The following is a 19,286-nucleotide window of genomic DNA, read 5'->3' on the forward strand; positions in this document are numbered from 1 at the left end:
TTAGCGCACGATTTGGAAAAAGGCTGTTTTGGTAAAGTATGTTGAGTGGGTTGCAACTATTGTGTGGCTTTTTGGGAAGATGGCTATATGGCTATATTTGGGTTATTACTTGTTTGGGTGAAAAGAAACAAGAAGATTTGTAAGATGCTAAAGGAGATTGAGAATGAGAACATGTGAGGAACTGAGGATAGAGCTCTCACTCATGGCACCAGTTTTCTCAGAACTGAGGATTGGTCTGTTATTTTGTTCGTTGATGGCTTTTGCTAGTGTTTCTTGAGTTTTCTATTCTGTTTACTTGATTTCGTATTTACTGTTTTGTACATTCATCCCATTAGTTTTTTTCGACAAGGTGAAAATACAATTACAACACAAACCCTCGCAGAGCTAGCTGACAGAGGCAGAGAGGAGTGCCAAGCCTGAATTAGTAGTGTGTCCTATTTTCGTGATTGCATCTGCTACAAAATTCTGTTCCCGTTTTATGTGCTGGAACGTTGAGATATGCAGAATTGGGATCAACCTCCGTATGTCTTCAACTATTTTCTGGATTCTCCAAGGACATGTGATTTGAAGATTGGTATTGTCAATGAGGAGCTTTGAGTCACCTTCCACATTCATCCCATTTAGTTTTTTTTTTTTTTTTTTTTTCAACAAGATTCATCCTTCAGTTAATACAATTCATTTTCAAAATGACTGGTTTCTTATTATTATACTGAAGTCTCTTGCGTAGTAGTCTCAGTTTCATGATTTGGTTGGTTCATGTATAGTCAAGTACTCTCAATGCAATCGACAAAAGGAGTTAATTGAATAAAAATCGTAACTGCTTCACATAGTTGTATGACCTAGCCTTTTCTTTTTCTTTCATTCAACACCACAGAAAAAGCAGCTAAATACGTTGATTATATTAACCAGAAGATGATGGTAGTTCACCCAGTTTTCACATCCCCAGCTACCTCATTTTGGCTCGAGTAGCAAGCCTCTTTGGCGTTGCATTGGCAATACTGTGCACCAGGCTCCGCCTGCATTGCCTTGTATCGTGTTGATGACTTCTTTTCTCTTTGAGAACAAGAATGTTTCCCAGAAATGGATCCCCAACTTTCCAGGTACTAAACTAAAGATTAATTGAGAACCATGTTACATCACCAAAACATGAAATTTTTGTTGACCTTACAAACAGAGCTACAATCACAGCTTGAATAGCATAACTAACTTCATACCACCATGTGCCTCCTTGTGATTTGTATCTTGAGCTACAAAGCCATTAAGCCATTGCCAGCCAAGTTATGGCTCCATGAACGTTATAGTTTAATTTCGCCATCCATGGAGGGCTGCCTTTTAGTGCCAGTTGATTCAAGGAAAAAACTCAGTAATATCAACTGAAAAGGGATGACACCAATTGGTTTAAAATTAGATCAGATGTAGAGAATATCCAATCTGGATTTCCAAATGGTCTGTAAAGAAGGGTAACCCAACATTGCAAGAGAGGTCCAGAAGTATTCATTTTGAATCACCTAGAGTTTTCATATCACACATATTCAAGCAACACAGACAAGCTTCAGATTTGATGGAAAGTGCAAAATATACATGTGGAGCTTCAAGAACCCATAATATAAGTCCGCTCATTCAATTGTTTATGATTAAATATAGAATGCGGGTACAGCACAGCCACCCTTCTTGTCTCGGTTTTTTTTTTTTTTTTCTTTCCCCCACTTCACCCTATAAGGAGTCCTATTGAGGAAGCAAGTTATTTGTTAATCTTACACATACCATAACTCTGCATCATAAAACTAGTAGCGTAACACCCTGACCCAAGTGTTAGAAGAATAAACGAATAAAATAACTAAGGAAATCCTAAATCGAAAAGGAGGTAGGATCTCAAAACAAACAAAATGTTTGTTGTGTTTGAAACCTAAATTTTATTTTGTTTATTTGCGGCTGCACCCAAAACTTGATCGGGCTGCCTACGTACCCTTTTGAAGGGATCAAGCCACTCATAGTTCAATATTTTAATCTACTTCCTACACTAACAACATCACATTTACCACTATAAGTCCGAAATCAAAAACCCTACTTACGGACTCTCAAGAACCATTTCATGATACACACCAATTTAAAATGTTTTCTTCTATACCCATTAAATCAAATCAACCCGGCCATACAAAGCCTCATGCATCATTAAAACTATACCAATTTATTATCATTCTAATATAAAGTTCCAGGAGAATAATTATACTCATCAACTTAACCAAACCCCACACTTAACTCGCAAAACAACTTACTCAAGTGCTAAAGAGAGTGTATAAGTATGCACACATATTTATATATATATTATACTCCATAAAAATTCTGTTAGAATAATATAAAACTCAACTTATGCAAATCATCAAACATGCATTCTTTCACCTTAAACCCAAGTTTACTAAACATTCTAACTAGATTTACTATGGACACCCATTAGATATACTATGGACACCCATTTCAACTAAAACCAATCCCAAATCCATACATAACACTCCAATATCCACTTCAATGTATAAGTACAATCCAACAACTGTCTAACAGTAATATTTCTATACCCAGTTATCAATTTTAACCATTAATATCATTAGTCTTCGGAAAATCCGAAACCTAACCAACATTACTCCAAAAATTGCTAACTTTCCAACAATGGGTTTCTCTCATTTTTAGCAATTTAATAAGCATGAAAAACTGCCCAAAAAGTGGCAGCACCGCCGCCAGCTCTGCTGGCCGGCGGCCAATCTCCAGTCACCCCCAATCGTCACCAAAATTTGACAGAACCTTACTCTCAACCCACACAACAACTTCCTAGAAGAAGTCGAAGACCAATTCTAAGCCTAAACATGTCAATCAAATTAAAAACACAATAAAGAACCCTAGAACTCCAATTATACATTTCACCCTAACAAGATCGAATTGGACCAATTCTTTTTGAGGGATTACTCACCTTGATGAGAGCTACAAGATGAGCCAAGAATCACGAACTTTGGTGACCGAATGAGCAATTTCCGACGAGTGGACCATCCGGCGTTCTGACGGGATTTCTCACATCCGGCGGCGTCACCGACCTGGTCATGGGCCCAGGAAGGAAGAGGGGGCGACGAGGGTCCGAACAGGACCAGTCCGGTGATCTCTGGTGGCCGGACGGCGGCAGGTGATGGTGGTGAAGCCGGCCGGTCCCGGGGAGACTCAGGAGGAAGGAGAGAGGAAGGAAAGAGAGTGGGGGGTGTGTGTGTGGGTTGTATTGTGTGTTGGGCCGCTCCACCCTGGTCCAACTTTAATACCCACACAAAAATAAAGCCTACCAAAAATTTACCCCAACCAAAATAGTAACTTTTATTTTTAGACCATAACTTCTTCATACAAACTCCGATTTAAGCGTGTCATATGTCCACGAACTCGTATTAACGTCCTCTACGACTTCCATGAAAGAAGTTTTCCCAAATTATCTACATAACAAAAAGTCAACTTTTTGGGTTTTTTACGGTAAAACGGTTATAAGAAACAATAATTGAAAATTTATTGTAAACTTCATAAATTCACAGAACATAGCTCGTCGCTCCAGAAAATAATCTGGGCATACCGGTGAGCTCGTATAAACGTGTACCACGACTTCAGAGTTTTAAATCCACTATTTACCGTTTTTAGAAAAAACTTGAAAACAAACTCAAGCAATCACTATTTAAATATCTGAGCGCGAATAAAGAAAAATCCACGGTAACTCATAACCCCGAACAGTAACCTTTTAGGTACGGGGTATTACAATTAGAGTCAGATTTAAGTTTATCAAATCTGAATCTCCAGATCAAGCAAGCAAGATAAATACAAGTTACACTGTAATTGGCCTTTTAAAAATCCTTTCTAACCGAGGACCTTTCATAGAGTGGATTTGCTTTTAATAAATCTAAATGCACTTTTCACTTGGGAAATACCGTAGTATTGAGCATTTAACCTCATACTTTAAGTAATAATAATAATTATAATCATAATACAATTATAATGCAAATTTATTGATATAATGCTCATATAAAGTGGAAGATCTGAAAATTACATATGGACGAGATTAGTATGGAATTTGGACAATCATAAGTCTAGTGAAAGTTTGAACTATATGTCACCACACATTTCATATACTGAACATCTGGATCATTTTTGTGTTTGTTTATCTAGCTAAGGGTAGCAAGGATAGCATATCTAAGAGAAGGGGTTGAAAAATTACATAATTTAAGTCGTAAAATTCCAATTGAATTTCTTTGAGAATCTTTTACTTAGGAAGGGGATAAACAAAACATAAACCAGTTAAAAGATCTCATTGTTCAACTATAAGGTCCCTTGCTCTGTGTGCACCATTGAGGACCCGCAAGAACTATATTTCTGTTTAAAATAACTTGAAACATTCTGTTAATGAAAAGCTGTTATAGCATGGCAATGGTGATATGTTCTAATGTGGACACAAGATTAGGGATCCAAATGCAGTACCAAAAACTGTTTTTCAGATAAAGTAAAAAGTTCACACTAATGCAACTAACTAGTCAATGCATATCCTTTCTGAATGCAACATGTCAGACCTTGATACTCAAGAAGATTCCAACAGATTCTAGATGTCTTTCTGCACAGACAAAAGAAAATAGGTGAGCTATTATCATCAGAACCATATTAAAGAAAAAAGTCAATCAATCAAGTAAAAACATATAACCTCAATTTTGAGAGGTGCTGTCACAGGAACCTAAATTTAGGTATAGAAGAAAAATAAACGGATGAGTTTGGATCAAATGGTGGACTTATATAGGTAAAAAATTTATGGTGGATCTATGAGGGAAAAAATGTTGAAAAGAGGACTGTTGTGAAATTTTCTATATATTTATATTGACCTAACAACAAAACGGTTAAGATGAAAAAATATAATTGAAAAGTGGTGTCAAAATATAATTGTGTATTTTCAACCAAATGTGTTTATTAGGAAATACATTTTGTAAAAAAAAAATACTGTTAAAAGTAAAAGTAGTGCCCAGCTTTATTCCTTCCCTGTAAAACCCTCCCTCCTCACTGACTCGATATATTCAGAAACCCTAATCCTCTCCCTTTGGTTTCACGACGACCGCCATGGAAGAGGTGTGCGAGGGCAAGGACTTCTCCTTCCCAAAGCAAGAGGAGAAGATTCTCCACTACTGGTCCGAAATCAAAGCCTTCGAGACTCAACTGGCTCTCACCAAGGACCTCCCCGAGTACGTCTTCTACGACGGCCCCCCTTCGCCACCGGCCTCCCTCACTACGGCCACATACTCGCCGGCACCATCAAGGACATCATCACGCGCTACCAGTCCATGACCGGCCACCACGTCACGCGCCGCTTCGGCTGGGACTGCCACGGCCTCCCCGTCGAGAACGAGATTGATAAGAAGCTCGACATCACGCGCCGCGAACAGATTATGGAAATGGGGATCGGTAAGTACAACGATGCCTGCCGGAGCATTGTTACTCGCTATGTGGAGGAATGGGAGAAGGTTATTACTCGCACTGGGAGATGGATCGATTTTCGGAACGATTATAAGACTATGGACTTGAATTTTATGGAGAGTGTGTGGTGGGTTTTCGCTCAGATTTATGAAAAAGGCCTTGTCTATAAGGGCTTCAAGGTAAATTATCTGATTTGTTGAGGTTTTTGGTCTCCAGACTTGCCTAGGTGATTCACATTTGCTGCTTCCGTTTTTGCAGGTCATGCCTTACAGCACAGGTTGCAAGACGCCGCTCTCCAATTTTGAGGCTAATCAAGATTACAAGGTTTACTTCTCTTTTTATTTTATGTAACAATTGCCTGAATTGATTTTTTTCTTCTTCTTTATTTGCCTGAATTGTTTCTTATGATACTCGACATCTCTGGCAAAACACAGGATGTTCCTGATCCTGAAGTTATGGTGGCTTTTCCAATTCTTGGTGATTCAGACGAGGCAAGCTTTGTGGCCTGGACAACTACTCCGTGGACTCTTCCTAGCCATTTAGCACTTTGTGTCAATGCAAATTTTACCTATTTGAAGGTCTGTTACTTTCATCACAGATTGGATATCTAATATTAATCTATTCTATGTTGGTACACATGTTTGCCTCTGCTATTATAGTATTATGTGTTCATCTCTACTGTTGCTATAAATGATACGTACATTTCACTACTTTACTGGAAAATATATTGCCAATTTAGGGTCCATATAGTATCCTTAACCTTTCGTTTCTAAAAGTTATATTTATCATATGTGATCATTGATATATTTTTCTTTTCATACTATGTCAAGTCAATTCATCAACTTTTCTTCATATTAAATGCAATTTTGCGGCATTGTACTTGAGCAACTAATTTGAGGTGGAATAACATTCAGGTTCGCAACAAGTACTCAAAAAAAGTTTATGTTGTTGCTGAATCTCGGTTGTCAGCTCTTCCTAATGACAAACCAAAAGAAAATGTACCAAATGGATCTGTTGATTCAAAAAAATCAAATTCAAAGAGCAAGGGATCCTCAGGCGGAAAAAAGGAAGCAGTTGACTCGTCATACGAAGTGTTGCAGAAAATGTCAGGGGCTTCATTAGTGGGCACAAAGTGAGTAATTCTGTTCCTCATGTTACTTGTTTAGATTAAAGATAGTTACTTATGTTTAATTATCTGTTTACTTTATAAGTTTCTTATAAGTATCACAATTATGACGATATTGTGACCTACAGGTATGAACCACCATTTGATTACTTTAAAGAGTTCTCTGATGTTGCATTTAGAGTAGTTGCAGACAACTATGTTACTGATGACAGTGGTACTGGAATTGTCCACTGTGCTCCTGCATTTGGTGAAGACGATTATCGTGTTTGCCTTGAAAATAAAGTTATCAATAAGGTATGTATCAAGATGCATGTAAATGGCATGCGGTCACCTTTGATACATTTAATCCCTTACATCAAAGATGAGATTGTTTGTGGATTTTATTTTGGTCTCAGATATAAAGTTATGTTTTGTCATACCATTTGTGATTGGCACTTTGATTACGTGTTCTCAAATTTTGCCTGCGGAGTTTTTTTTCTTGTGTTCTAATCATATATACTGGTCTGGACATACTTCAGTCATTTTGGTTAAAAGTTCCATAGGAACTCGTCTTTCTATGGATTTATGGGATTTATGATCTTGCAGGAACTATCAGTACTTTACTTTTCCTGTATATTGTGTGGCTTTATATCCTGTTTGCATGTAAAGCAACTTGTCTTTCTGGAGTGTATTATTCTGTTAAAGCAACTTGTTGCATTCGCTGAAGTTTTAAATGATAGGTTATTGGGTTGGGTAGTGAACTCATGCCTCCATTGTTGTGGCAACTGTAAGCTTTAGAAGGAATTAACTGGTCAAGAAAGTGTTGGGAGATTACATTGACTATAATCAGAAGCATATTTGTTGCCCTTAGCTGTATTCTTTCTGGTTGTCTACCAAGTTAGTGTCAATACTTTTAGCCTCTTTATGAACTTGAGTGAACAGAATTTTGGGATGTGGCTGGTTATTAGCAGGGGATTCATTTGTGCTTAGTTTTGTGGCTGTTTCTGTAAGTATATTATCTCAGTTCGTTTTGGTCTTTGTGGTGGACTGCTTGTCGATAGAAGGTCTGATAAAATGGAAATCAGACCTTCTATCGACGAGCAGTTTAATGGGAGAGGGATGGAGACTGATAAAATTTGCTTATGGGCTGTGGTCTAGTTTGTGTTAACATACATATATATATATATGTGGAGATTTCTTTTGCTAAATCTTTTACTTTTAAACAATTAGAAGGTCCCCTTTTGAAAATTTGATACTTAAATTCTATTTCCTGTTCTTTGATTTTAGCGGTACTGAATTGCATATAAAGACATTCAGGTTTTTTGTCTTTCTCTCAACACTTTCTGCAGACAATATAGATAGTGTGTTGGTAGTATCAACTTGGCATTTTAAGTTTTTGACTCTTAAACCCATGATGGGTTGTTTTGCAATGCACACTCTTAGATATCATATCCGAACAATGATAATTGTTCATCAAGAAACATCTATATTGTTGCACTTATTTATATTTTCATGTTTGCCTTCCATTGGCATGCAGGGAGAGACCTTGATTGTAGCAGTTGATGAGGATGGATGCTTTACTGAAAAAATTACGGACTTCAGCAAGTGTTATGTTAAAAATGCAGATAAAGATATTATTGAAGCAGTGAAGGTATGACAGTACAAGCAACTTTAGATACATATAGAAACTTGTTGGCGTCTTTCACTTACAATACATAAATATGAAACTCCTCAGGTGCTGATTGCGCTCAATCTCTGCAATGATCCTTGATGTTTGTACAATCTACTATTGTCTTATCAATTTATGCCAACTCTAAACCAGCACCAAAAAAAGAATACAATGGCATTCTAACTTCTAAAAGAAAATGTAGAAGTAATTCAGAAATTTTTAGAATTTTCATGTGCTAAGCCTGGGTTTTGACGTTCAAATATATGTAGATTTGTGTGGTTTTCTGTTATTTAGTATTGGTTCTCTTCCTGATGTTGTCATAAGTTAAATAATTTTTCAGGAAAAAAAATGGTAGAAATCAGAATTCTGTTCATGATGGGATATCTTTCTGGTCTTATTGTAATCTATTTAGTCAATTGATTTGTACTTATTCTACATCTGTCTTGTTCTGATGCCATTTCATATTATCCTCAGCGGAAAGGAAGGCTTGTAAAGTCTGGAACCATTATGCATTCTTATCCTCATTGCCCAAGATCTAAAACTCCGCTTATCCAAAGAGCCGTTCCAAGTTGGTAAGTGCTGATTTTAAGTAGGTGTTACTACTTGTAGTTGAGTTTATGGACTGTTAGTTTGATAACAAACTCAATCACATGCCAATTGATGTTCAGTTAGATCCTCTTTTATCAAAATCTTAAATCGAGCTCAGTAGTTGTACCCGACATAGGCACTTAAAGCTTAAACCTATATTAGTCAAACCACTTTCTCTATTTCAAATGTCAATATACAATCTAATCCTAAGTAAGTGTTACGTTTGCTTACAGGTTTATCCGGGTGGAGCAGTTGAAAGAAAAATTGTTAGAAAACAACAAGCAGACATACTGGGTTCCTGATTTTGTGAAGGTTGTTTTTTAAATTTTGTTGTTAACATTTATGGTTTTGTTTTCTTTTTTCTTTTTACGATCTAGCATTTACCTTTTTGGTTAGAGACCAACCAACTTCTTTGGGCTAACGTGATATTCTTATTTGGACATCTTGTTTGGGCTTACCTCAGTGAAATATTTGAGGAATATACATTCTCGTGATTTGAGAAAAAGAGAAAAACGTGAAACTGTATGTTGATATATTTCTTGTTGATAGTATCCTTGATCCCATTGATAGCTGGGACCAAACAGTTCAATCGGGATAGCGTGTTCCTGAACTGGGAGAGCAAGAACAAGTCTCTTCATTCTTCATAGAGATGCTGAAGTTGCACGAAACCATCACAAGAGACATGTCTGTAAAGATACAGACTACCTGCACTTTTCAAGACTCATTTCTCCCCATTGAATAGAGGATATAGTTATTTCTCATGGATTTGTCAGTAAGCAGGCTACAAGTTTTGCAGCTTTTAAGAAAGTCCTGCTCGATCTTGGCTAACTCTCCAAATAATGAATTAGAGATTCATTGTGTTGCACCAAGATTGAAGACCAATAAGATGATTTTTCAGATCTGACTATTTTCTTAAGGGTTTTCTTAGTTCTCAAAATAAGCTTGAAACTTAATTATGTGCTTGTTGGTACAATAAATAGAATACTTCTCTATGCTAAACTAGTATGGTGCTTCTGTTGAGGTAATTAATTTCTTATGCATTCTTCATAGTTGCACTTCAATATATGCTTTAAGTGAAAAGTTTGTGTTACTTGTTACTAGATTTTGTTTTATTGAACTTTCTGATTGATTTTATTTTATTCCTGCAAATGGAATCTTTCCAATACTACATTCAAATTGAGTTGAGACTTATATCTCCTTAGATGGGAAATGTTTATGGTCTTTTGGACTGTTGTAAAATTAAGTCCCTGATCTGTATTTCCATTATTTCAGGAAAAACGATTCCACAATTGGCTGGAAAATGCAAGAGATTGGGCAGTTAGTCGAAGTAGATTTTGGGGCACTCCTCTCCCTGTGTGGATTAGTGAGGATGGCGAGGAAATAGAAGTTATGGATTCCATTAAGAAGCTCGAAGAGCGTTCTGGTGTTAAGGTTTGATTTCTCTTCTCTTTGTCTTTTATTACGTAGTTGTTGGGTTTTTAAGATGTCATTAGTCTTCAAAATTCACAACAATAAAGGAGTTCTTTTTCAGTTTGATTTTCTCATACTCCAGGTAATTTGCTTGTATTTGTCTTCTACCTATCTCACCACCACCATACTAGCTTATGAACTCCTTTAACAAGCCTTAACCACCAAGCTAGGAAAGCGGTTAGAACAAATTATCCGTCGTTTATTCGGAAAAACATACTATTGGGGACTGTATAGTAGCAAATAGGGCTGTGGGCAACATTATTATGTTAAATATGAGTTATTTTGCTGTTATTGATGCATGGGCTCTGTGATGTTGCACTTCTTGCTGCTTTGCTGGGCACTATTCTTTTTATATCTACATTGTCCTTTTAAACTTAATTTCGCTGCAGTTTCTTTCTATGCTCCTTTTCTGAAGTTTTTTTTTTTTTGGCCATTTGGTGCTTGTACTGTTAGTAAACTTCCTGTTTAGCTTACTTGGGTCAGTACTGCATACGAGTTTTTTAATATTTTCTGCTGATTCTAACAGGTTTTTGATCTTCACCGGCACAATATAGATCACATCACTATTCCATCTAGGCGTGGTGCTCAATTTGGTGTTCTTCGACGTATTGATGATGTAAGCCTATGGAATAAAGGCTAGCACTATGCTAGCCTTTTTCATACTTCTAAATAAAAACCAGTCTTGCATTAAAGATTCATAATCTGCAACTCATGCATTTCTAATGGATCATAAATTCTTAATGATCAACTATGTATCTAATGTTCTTGTAGTACATTCAAATTACCATTTTTGTTGTGGTATCTCTGATTTCTTTCAAATACTACAGTATCCTGGTTATTATGTCAATGTGTGGACTTATTATGTCAATTATTTTCATGAGATCCATTAGATCAATTGGACTATTTACTTAAATCTCTCTCTCTCTCTCTCTCTCTCCAAAAAAAATTGTGGTACCTTTTGCTTTTTGATAACTCAATTTTCATAACTCTCAAATAACTTAAAGGAAACCTTGTTAGTTCTGGATTTCTTACCATGGTGGTAGAAAGTAAAGGTTGGTTCTTAAATTGGAATGTAGGAATTGTGAGCATGATGGTCTTTTCACCTAGAATATATTTTTGTAATCTGATCTCCTTGTCATATGTTATTGTACACTTGATGGGTATTGAAACTAGTGTGCTCGTTGACAAAATGAAAGAATAGGTACTGTAAATGCTGTGGATTTTCAAAGTATTCTGTAGTGAACCAATTTTCTCAAGAACTGATGTCTGCCTAATATATAGATGTTTGACTTGTATAATTATCTTTTCAGGTGTTTGATTGTTGGTTCGAGAGTGGTTCCATGCCTTATGCTTATATCCATTATCCTTTTGAGAATGTTGAACTTTTTGAGAAAAACTTTCCTGGAAATTTTGTGGCTGAAGGGCTGGATCAGACTCGTGGATGGTAAGTTTATTGTATTTGGGTTTCATATTTAATTGTTACTTTCATGTTGCCTATCATTAATTGTAGTCATACAACTGAGTTGGGTTAGTCAATGTCGGTGGTCTAGAACTTCCTTATTTTTCTATAATCATTTTAGTAGTTATATATCAATTATGTATGTACATGTGTGGCAATGATACTTCTTTCCACATGGATTCTAGTGTTAGATGAAGACTCTAAAAACTATGAAGTACAGTTGGAAACATAATAGGGAGTTTATTTTGGTAACTAATAAAAAAACCATTTTGCCTGTTCATAAGTTGTTTGTCTTTTTTAATTAATATAATCACTGGACTTTGTCAGCTGCCTATTGTAGGATTAGATTTCTTTGTGTTAGTTTTTATCCTTACTTGGGCGCGAATTTCCAATGTCTAAGCTAGGCCTCATTTGTTTCTTTCCGATTATGCAGGTTCTACACTCTTATGGTGTTATCTACTGCATTATTTGGGAAACCTGCCTTTCAGAATCTCATTTGCAATGGACTTGTACTTGCTGAGGATGGAAAAAAAATGAGTAAAAGTCTGAAAAATTATCCTCCACCAATTGATGTTATCGATCAGTATGGAGCTGTATGTGTTTTATAGTAACTAACTGTTCATATTATAGTTTAAGTGCCTTTTCTTTACTTGGTTTCTTTGTCAAATGGTGGGAAGATGATATATTTCACAAAATCATGTCTAATCAAATATCTGTTGTGCAGGATGCAGTACGATTATACCTAATCAACTCTCCTGTTGTGCGCGCGGAACCGTTACGTTTCAAGAAGGAAGGAGTTTATGGTGTTGTAAGTGTTATTTATCTAGTCTTGTATTATAGTGCTGTTTGTTGATCTTTGTTCTTTAAATTGATCCAGTGCTACCTTTGTCTTTGGTTATTTTCAGGTCAAGGACGTATTTTTGCCATGGTACAATGCATATAGGTTCCTTGTCCAGAATGCAAAGAGACTTGAGATTGAAGGGTTTGCCCCTTTTGTCCCTATTGATCAAGCCACTCTACAAAAGTCATCTAATGTGCTTGACCAGTGGATCAACTCAGCCACTCAGAGTCTTGTGTATTTTGTCCGTCAGGAGATGAATGGTTACCGACTTTATACGGTTAGCTGTCTATGAATTATTCCTTATAATAACATGCTGTAACCTTGTCAAGTCTATGTCAGTTGGGATGATTATATCATATAACCAATTAGGGAATTGGGTTGTGTAGACTAGAATATGACCATATTGAAAATTCTTAGAGGAATCAGAATATAGTTTTGTTATGATTAAGTATCCTATTCTAAGTGTATAAATCTTTGTTAATTATTCAAATGTGTCTTCTGGTGGGAACTTTATTCTCTCTCTCTCTCTATCTATATATATTATTGGTTAAACAAATGGTGCAATTATCATTGATTGAGGAACATGACTTACAAAAAAGTAACTTTGTGACCCGATACGAAGAACTTCCTTCTCAAATAATGCATTTAGAAGACACTTGAAAACTATAACATTCTAGCAAATCCAAATGTTTAAATGTTGTTAAAAATTTAGTACTATAAGCTTTTAAAAAGTTGGGGAAACTAATGTGGATGATCCAAATTATGCGTACGGTGGGGTGTTGGTTGTTGTCCTGGTAGTGGATAAGAGGCTTCTTGAAAACAGGAGGAGGATGTGGAGGGATTTTAAAGGCATTTTCATCTGCAATTTGATATCTTTCATGCAGATTGAGGGCAGTGGTTGGCCTGTATGATTGCTAGTTCTTAGTCTGGTTCATTCACATTCAATTTGAGATTTGAAACTGGTTTTTGAGGTTTCTAAAAGCAGTTTGGTTGTGTGGTTTATATGTTCTCTTGTTAAAGCTCGTCAGTTTTGCACTATATTTGAGTCCATAGTTTATGAATAAAATATATATATTTCAGTTAAAACAATACACTTCTTATTGTAATTCTTGTATCCAATACATGTAAACTACTTTATAGGTGGTTCCATATCTTTTGAAGTTTCTCGACAACTTGACAAATATCTATGTGAGGTGCAATCGCAAGAGGTTGAAGGGCCGTACAGGTGAAGAAGATTGTAGGGTGGCGCTCTCAACACTTTACAATGTATGGTGGTGATATCTTTCTTTATTATCATAGTACTTCTATGTATGCTCCTTTTCTTATGTGTCAAGTAGCTGGTTTTAAGAATCAGAGGTGTATGTATGTGCATGGTCATTTTGAGTTTCATCTTCAATGTTGATTGTGCTTCTTGGATATGTTGATTTCAATGTTTGTTCTTGAGCTATATCTGGCAATGCCCATCAATACATACGCCTCTGTAGTTGTATGTATTTCTTAATTTTTTGTAGGTAAGTGTTTAAGATGTCCATGGTATATATCTCTTAGTTCAATGGCAGTTAAACTCTTGATAGATGTCTACAACTTAATATCTACTGAAAAAAGAAGTAGAAGTTGGTAGGAGTTTTTTAGCCAAGACTTTTTCCAAATTTGATGCTTTAACTTTTATTCAGTGTGTAATGCGGACCTCGTTTTATCTTTAATTCATCAGGATTTTTTGTGATCCTTGTCACGTTTTTTAATATGCTTCATAAATATGCAGTTCTTGAGATATAGGCTGTGATAATCTGCAGTCTTAACATATGTATATTGTTTATTTATTTTTGTGTCTAGGTCCTTTTGGTATCATGCAAAGCAATGGCCCCATTAACACCATTTTTCACTGAGGTCCTTTTTCAAAATATGAGGAAAGTTTCCAACACAGCAGAGGAAAGCATTCATCATTGCAGCTTTCCTGAAGCAGAAGGCAAGGTATTGGTGGTGATCATTCTGTTCTTTAAGAAGAAATGATGAAATTGATGCAACTTGATGCAACTTGTTCATGCCTCTAGCTTAACATTGTGCGAGACCAAAATGTTGTTATAGTTATGCTCAGTTTGAACTGAGGTCGACTTATTCTTCTGGGGAAGCTTTCAGAATTTTATGCTTGAACTGTCGATCCTCAAACTCATGTAACTTTCAGTATTCCTCTTTAAGGTTTCACATGGTTTTACAACTGTCATTGTTATTACAGAGGGATGAACGTATAGAGAAAAGTGTTGCTAGGATGATGACGATAATTGATCTTGCCCGTAATATTCGTGAGAGACATAACAAACCTCTGAAAACACCCCTCAGGTGTGCTTTTAGCATATTGTTCGATGTTTTATTCTAATATTACTTAAGCCTCAGCCTTTGTCTGCTTTCTCGATTTAATCTGAAAATCATTTCCTTCTATTTCTTTAGGGAGATGGTTATTGTTCATCCTGATATGGACTTTCTTGATGATATCGCTGGAAAGCTAAAAGAGGTACATGAACCGTAGTGGAAGTTCTTTTCCATACATCTTTCACTTTCTTGTTAGTTATTAAACTGTTCTATGAGCTGCTGCTATTTACTTGAAAGTATCTTTTTTTTCTCTTGACTTTCATATGTCTAATTGAGCCAATAGTTTTACATTGGATACTAATAGGTTCATATGTATTGTATATGGGGCTCTCTAAGCAGTTATTATGAATTGGCAACTATTGATATTGTTTTCCTGTGGTGGATCCTTTTGCATGTTAATGCCAATATGTGCTTTTATAGTGGCAACACTGAAATGGTCATTAGATGGGGTGGGGAATGGGGATAGGTCGTTTTGGGAAGAGACATGCTCGGTTTCCTCATTTATACTGTTTTATGCTCATATCATTAGACTTGGTTTTAAAGAAAAGTTATTCTCAAAGATTATCCAGCCATTAAATTACTCTGTTCTGGATAGATCATCAAGGGCATGAATTGTTAGTTTCTGTTTGTTTGTTTTTTGTTTTGTTTTTGTTTTTGTTTTTGTTTTGTTTTTTCTGGTGGTCTCTTTGTTTTGTAGTGTGTTGATGGCTCTGTCTGGGACCTGATTTTTTTTATTTTTTATGTTCTTTTGTTTTTTACGGAAATTTGTTTCCCAATAAGTATTTTATAACTATGGCCCTTAGTAGTGTAATGTGCAGCACTACCTATTTCTTAGTCTATGTGCTTCATTCTGCCCAAATTAGAATATTAAATACCACCTTCTGAACCGCAGTATGTGCTGGAGGAACTGAACGTGCGATCTCTTGTTCCATGTAATGATACATTGAAGTATGCCTCATTACGTGCAGAGCCCGATTTCAGGTATGGATATTATTAGGGTGGGGGAGGGGTATCACCTTCAGTATACTGGAATTTTCCCCACTTTATGGTTAATAACATTGTTGGTTTGTAATCGTATAGCGTTCTGGGCAAGCGGCTAGGAAAACATATGGGAATTGTTGCCAAAGAAGTCAAGGCAATGTCGCAGGAAAGCATTTTAGCATTCGAGAAATCTGGAGAAGTTACTTTTTCTGGTCATTGCTTAAAGCTGACTGATATTAAGGTGCTCATGCTTTATTGCTAATAGAATACATTTCTCTATACTGCATATGTGATATTATTCTGCATCCACTCCTTTGCCAGGCTTTCCTTCCCTAATTTTTCACATTGCTGCAATCTGTTTGAAATAATAACGGCTTAGTTTATAGTGTATATGGTTATAATTGCAAAGAGAATTTTGCTTTGTTATAATTGAGTTTCATATTATATATCGGGTAACTTCTATGTATTAGCTGGATCATGGAACATCCTAAAAAAAACTTGTGTTCGTAAAGAAAGCATTTGGCAATGTGTAGAACCATGGAACAAGTCATTTGTAGCAAACTAGCACTACACGTTTATGTTTCAATTTGTTTTCATTTCCAGGTTGTTAGGGATTTCAAGCGTCCTGATGGCACTGCGGAAACCGAAGTTGATGCAACAGGAGATGGTGAGGATCTTTGACAGCATCCTGATGTGATATTTTAATACTTGTAAATTTTCTGTCTTAGCTCTGTGTTATTTGCTTCAGGTGATGTTTTGGTGATTTTGGATTTACGTCCGGATGAGTCGTTGTTTGATGCAGGTGTTGCTCGAGAGGTAATGGTTCTATATTCTATGGGGTTTATGGAGTTTATATAACTCTCCGTTGAGGAATCAGACAATAGTGGTGTAGTTTGTTTTTTGCAACTTTAATTCAGCATAGATGAAATTAGTTAACAGAGTTTATGGGTTAAATTTTGAGACCTTCACTTTACAGACCAAGAAGGCATAAAAGATATTGATTTCTTTGTGTTATTTTTCCCTATTTTTTTGAATTAGTCTGTTTGAAGATAGCTTGATTCTGTAATATTTACTGCTGGTCTACCAATCTTTCGTTAAGTGCCTCAGTTTTGTACTAAAATTGTTTTGAACCAAAGGTTTCGCAGTTGGCACTGGGTCTATGCCACGTGCGCTAAAATTGTTTTGTAACCTTTTTTTTTGTGCATTTTGTAATTTTATGTTAAACACAGCATTCTCTTCCTAAGGTGTTAAACCTTGGTAACAGCATATACAGTTTGTTGGGGAGTGGACATATTTCTGATTAATAAACTGATTTTCCCCAACTGTATCAGATTATCAACAGAATACAGAAGTTAAGAAAGAAATCTGCTCTAGAACCTACTGACTTGGTGGAGGTCTACTTTGACTCTTTGGATAAAGAGGATAAAGATAAAGCAGTTTCCGAACGGGTTTTGCAATCACAGGTAATGTTGAAATCTTCGTGTAGAGTACGAAATTTTTGAACCCAAATATCTGGGCTGATCATATATTAATTTGCAGGAACAATACATTAGGGATGCCATTGGTTCGCCATTGCTTCCTTCAAGTGTGATGCCATCACATGCTGTAAGTTCTACTCATATTAGGAGTTAAACAGACAGACCACTTGGTTGAGAGTCTATTAAAGGCATCAAATTTTCTGACATTTGTCTCTCCTTCCTAATCTTCATTTTAATATTTACATATGGGGCAATCAGCCCAAGCAAAAAACAAAAGAGAAAGAGCTAGCCAGCATTTCTGGCCTTAAAACCTCTAGCTTTAGGAACCCCAGTAATATCATCCAACAAAGTTTCTGTGACCAAAGCAGGCGGGTCATACGAAATGCATATACCCTTGGCATGACGGACACTGTTCTTAGCTAAGATATCTGCAACCATATTACGTGCTACCGATGTATGTGCTTAATCTGAATAAAATCAATTTCATGCATAAGATTCCTGCAGTTCACAGAGCCCCAAAGGATGAAGATCAGTACTGTCACTGTGAATGAGATTGATAAGAATAGGAGATCAGACTCAACTTCTAACTTAGTGATTTTTAAACTCAAAGCCAGTTGCAGGCCATGTAAGAGACCCCAAGATTCTGCCTCTAAAACCTCACCAGCACCAACATTTATCATAAAACCACCATACCAGCATCCAGAGTCATTTCTTATAACACCACCTGCTCCAATAGCACCATTACTGACTCATGAGCCATCAACATTAAGTTTATGATTACCAAGAGCAGGTTTAAGCCAAGAAATCATATCCACATGTCTACTAATATTAAAAGTAGGCTTAGAAGCAGCTTTGGAGAATTCATTAGCATAGCTGGGCGGGGGGGGGGGGGGGGGGGGGTATGGGGTTGGGTTAGTTTCAATACTCAATTAGGGTTCTTTGCATATTGATAACTCTACACTTTAGCTTTCAATGTTTATTTGGGGAAGACTATTATTATGGCAGTGTATATATGTAGGTTTCTTGTCTCATGCTGAGTTACAGTCATTTCTTTGGTCACATTAGATTGAAGCAAGTATTTCATTGCAGGTCCTTGTTGGGGAAGAGAGTTTCCATGGGATTTCTGGCATTTCATTTAATATCAAACTAGCCAGGCCTGCCTTAGTTTTTAACGCGGACGCAATTGTTGCTTTATATTCAGGTTTGTATTTTTTTTCTGTGTTAAATAATAATATTGATACTGATAAACAAAAAAGTGAAGTGATTATATGCACATTGCACATTCAAAATGGCGCGATCAATGAACTTTTATCTGGTATTATTCCCTCTGATGGATTGTTCCTCAATGGTAGCAGGAAACTCAGAATTCGCAAGGTGTCTGCAAACTTACTTGTTGTCAAGGGATCATGCAAATCTGAAGTATGAGTTTCAACATGGAAACGGAAAGGTCTGTTTCACTTTGTTTTGAAAATTCCATTGAAGTTTCTGTTGTGCGAACCAGTTTTTGTTGACATAATGTCCTAATTATGCTTATTGCACGTTCTTATCCAGATAACTGTTGATTGCATTGAAAATTTGCCCGCCGTGAGTTTGGTGTCGAGGGAACATGTGTATTTGACTGTTGGGGAGTTCTTATGTAGAACAAACTCTGTTTAGGCAGTTCTCTAGGTATTTTGTTCAATTATGTTGCCACTGATTTTTGATGGAAGAAGGAGATTACAGAAGGCTGGCTATTGCCATTCTTTGCTGTGTATAGATAGATATAATCTTAACATCACAAACCAACTTTCCGGAAAAATTTATTTTCCCTGAAATTTTATATGCATACCCCCATCTAAATGCATCTATATAATTTT

General features: G+C 36.3%; 1 protein-coding gene across 1 annotated transcript; it reads left to right on the forward strand.

Moving 5' to 3' along the window:
• Window positions 1–5,027: 5,027 nt before the first annotated feature.
• Window positions 5,028–19,254, forward strand: LOC101295034 (isoleucine--tRNA ligase, cytoplasmic-like). The gene is given in 28 exon segments (XM_004296676.1): window positions 5,028–5,254; window positions 5,257–5,651; window positions 5,731–5,796; window positions 5,907–6,050; window positions 6,387–6,604; window positions 6,727–6,892; window positions 8,115–8,228; window positions 8,721–8,818; window positions 9,068–9,146; window positions 10,107–10,265; window positions 10,831–10,920; window positions 11,615–11,748; window positions 12,197–12,356; window positions 12,488–12,571; window positions 12,669–12,881; window positions 13,745–13,870; window positions 14,438–14,575; window positions 14,838–14,941; window positions 15,050–15,113; window positions 15,864–15,952; window positions 16,052–16,193; window positions 16,556–16,619; window positions 16,701–16,768; window positions 17,284–17,415; window positions 17,492–17,557; window positions 18,520–18,631; window positions 18,786–18,877; window positions 18,982–19,254. Coding segments are annotated over 28 exon segments (3,558 nt in total). The 5' UTR covers window positions 5,028–5,118; the 3' UTR covers window positions 19,087–19,254.
• The last annotated feature ends 32 nt before the right edge of the window (window positions 19,255–19,286 follow it).

This window comes from Fragaria vesca, linkage group LG4 (assembly GCF_000184155.1).
Source record: "Fragaria vesca subsp. vesca linkage group LG4, FraVesHawaii_1.0, whole genome shotgun sequence".
Lineage (NCBI taxonomy): Eukaryota > Viridiplantae > Streptophyta > Magnoliopsida > Rosales > Rosaceae > Fragaria > Fragaria vesca.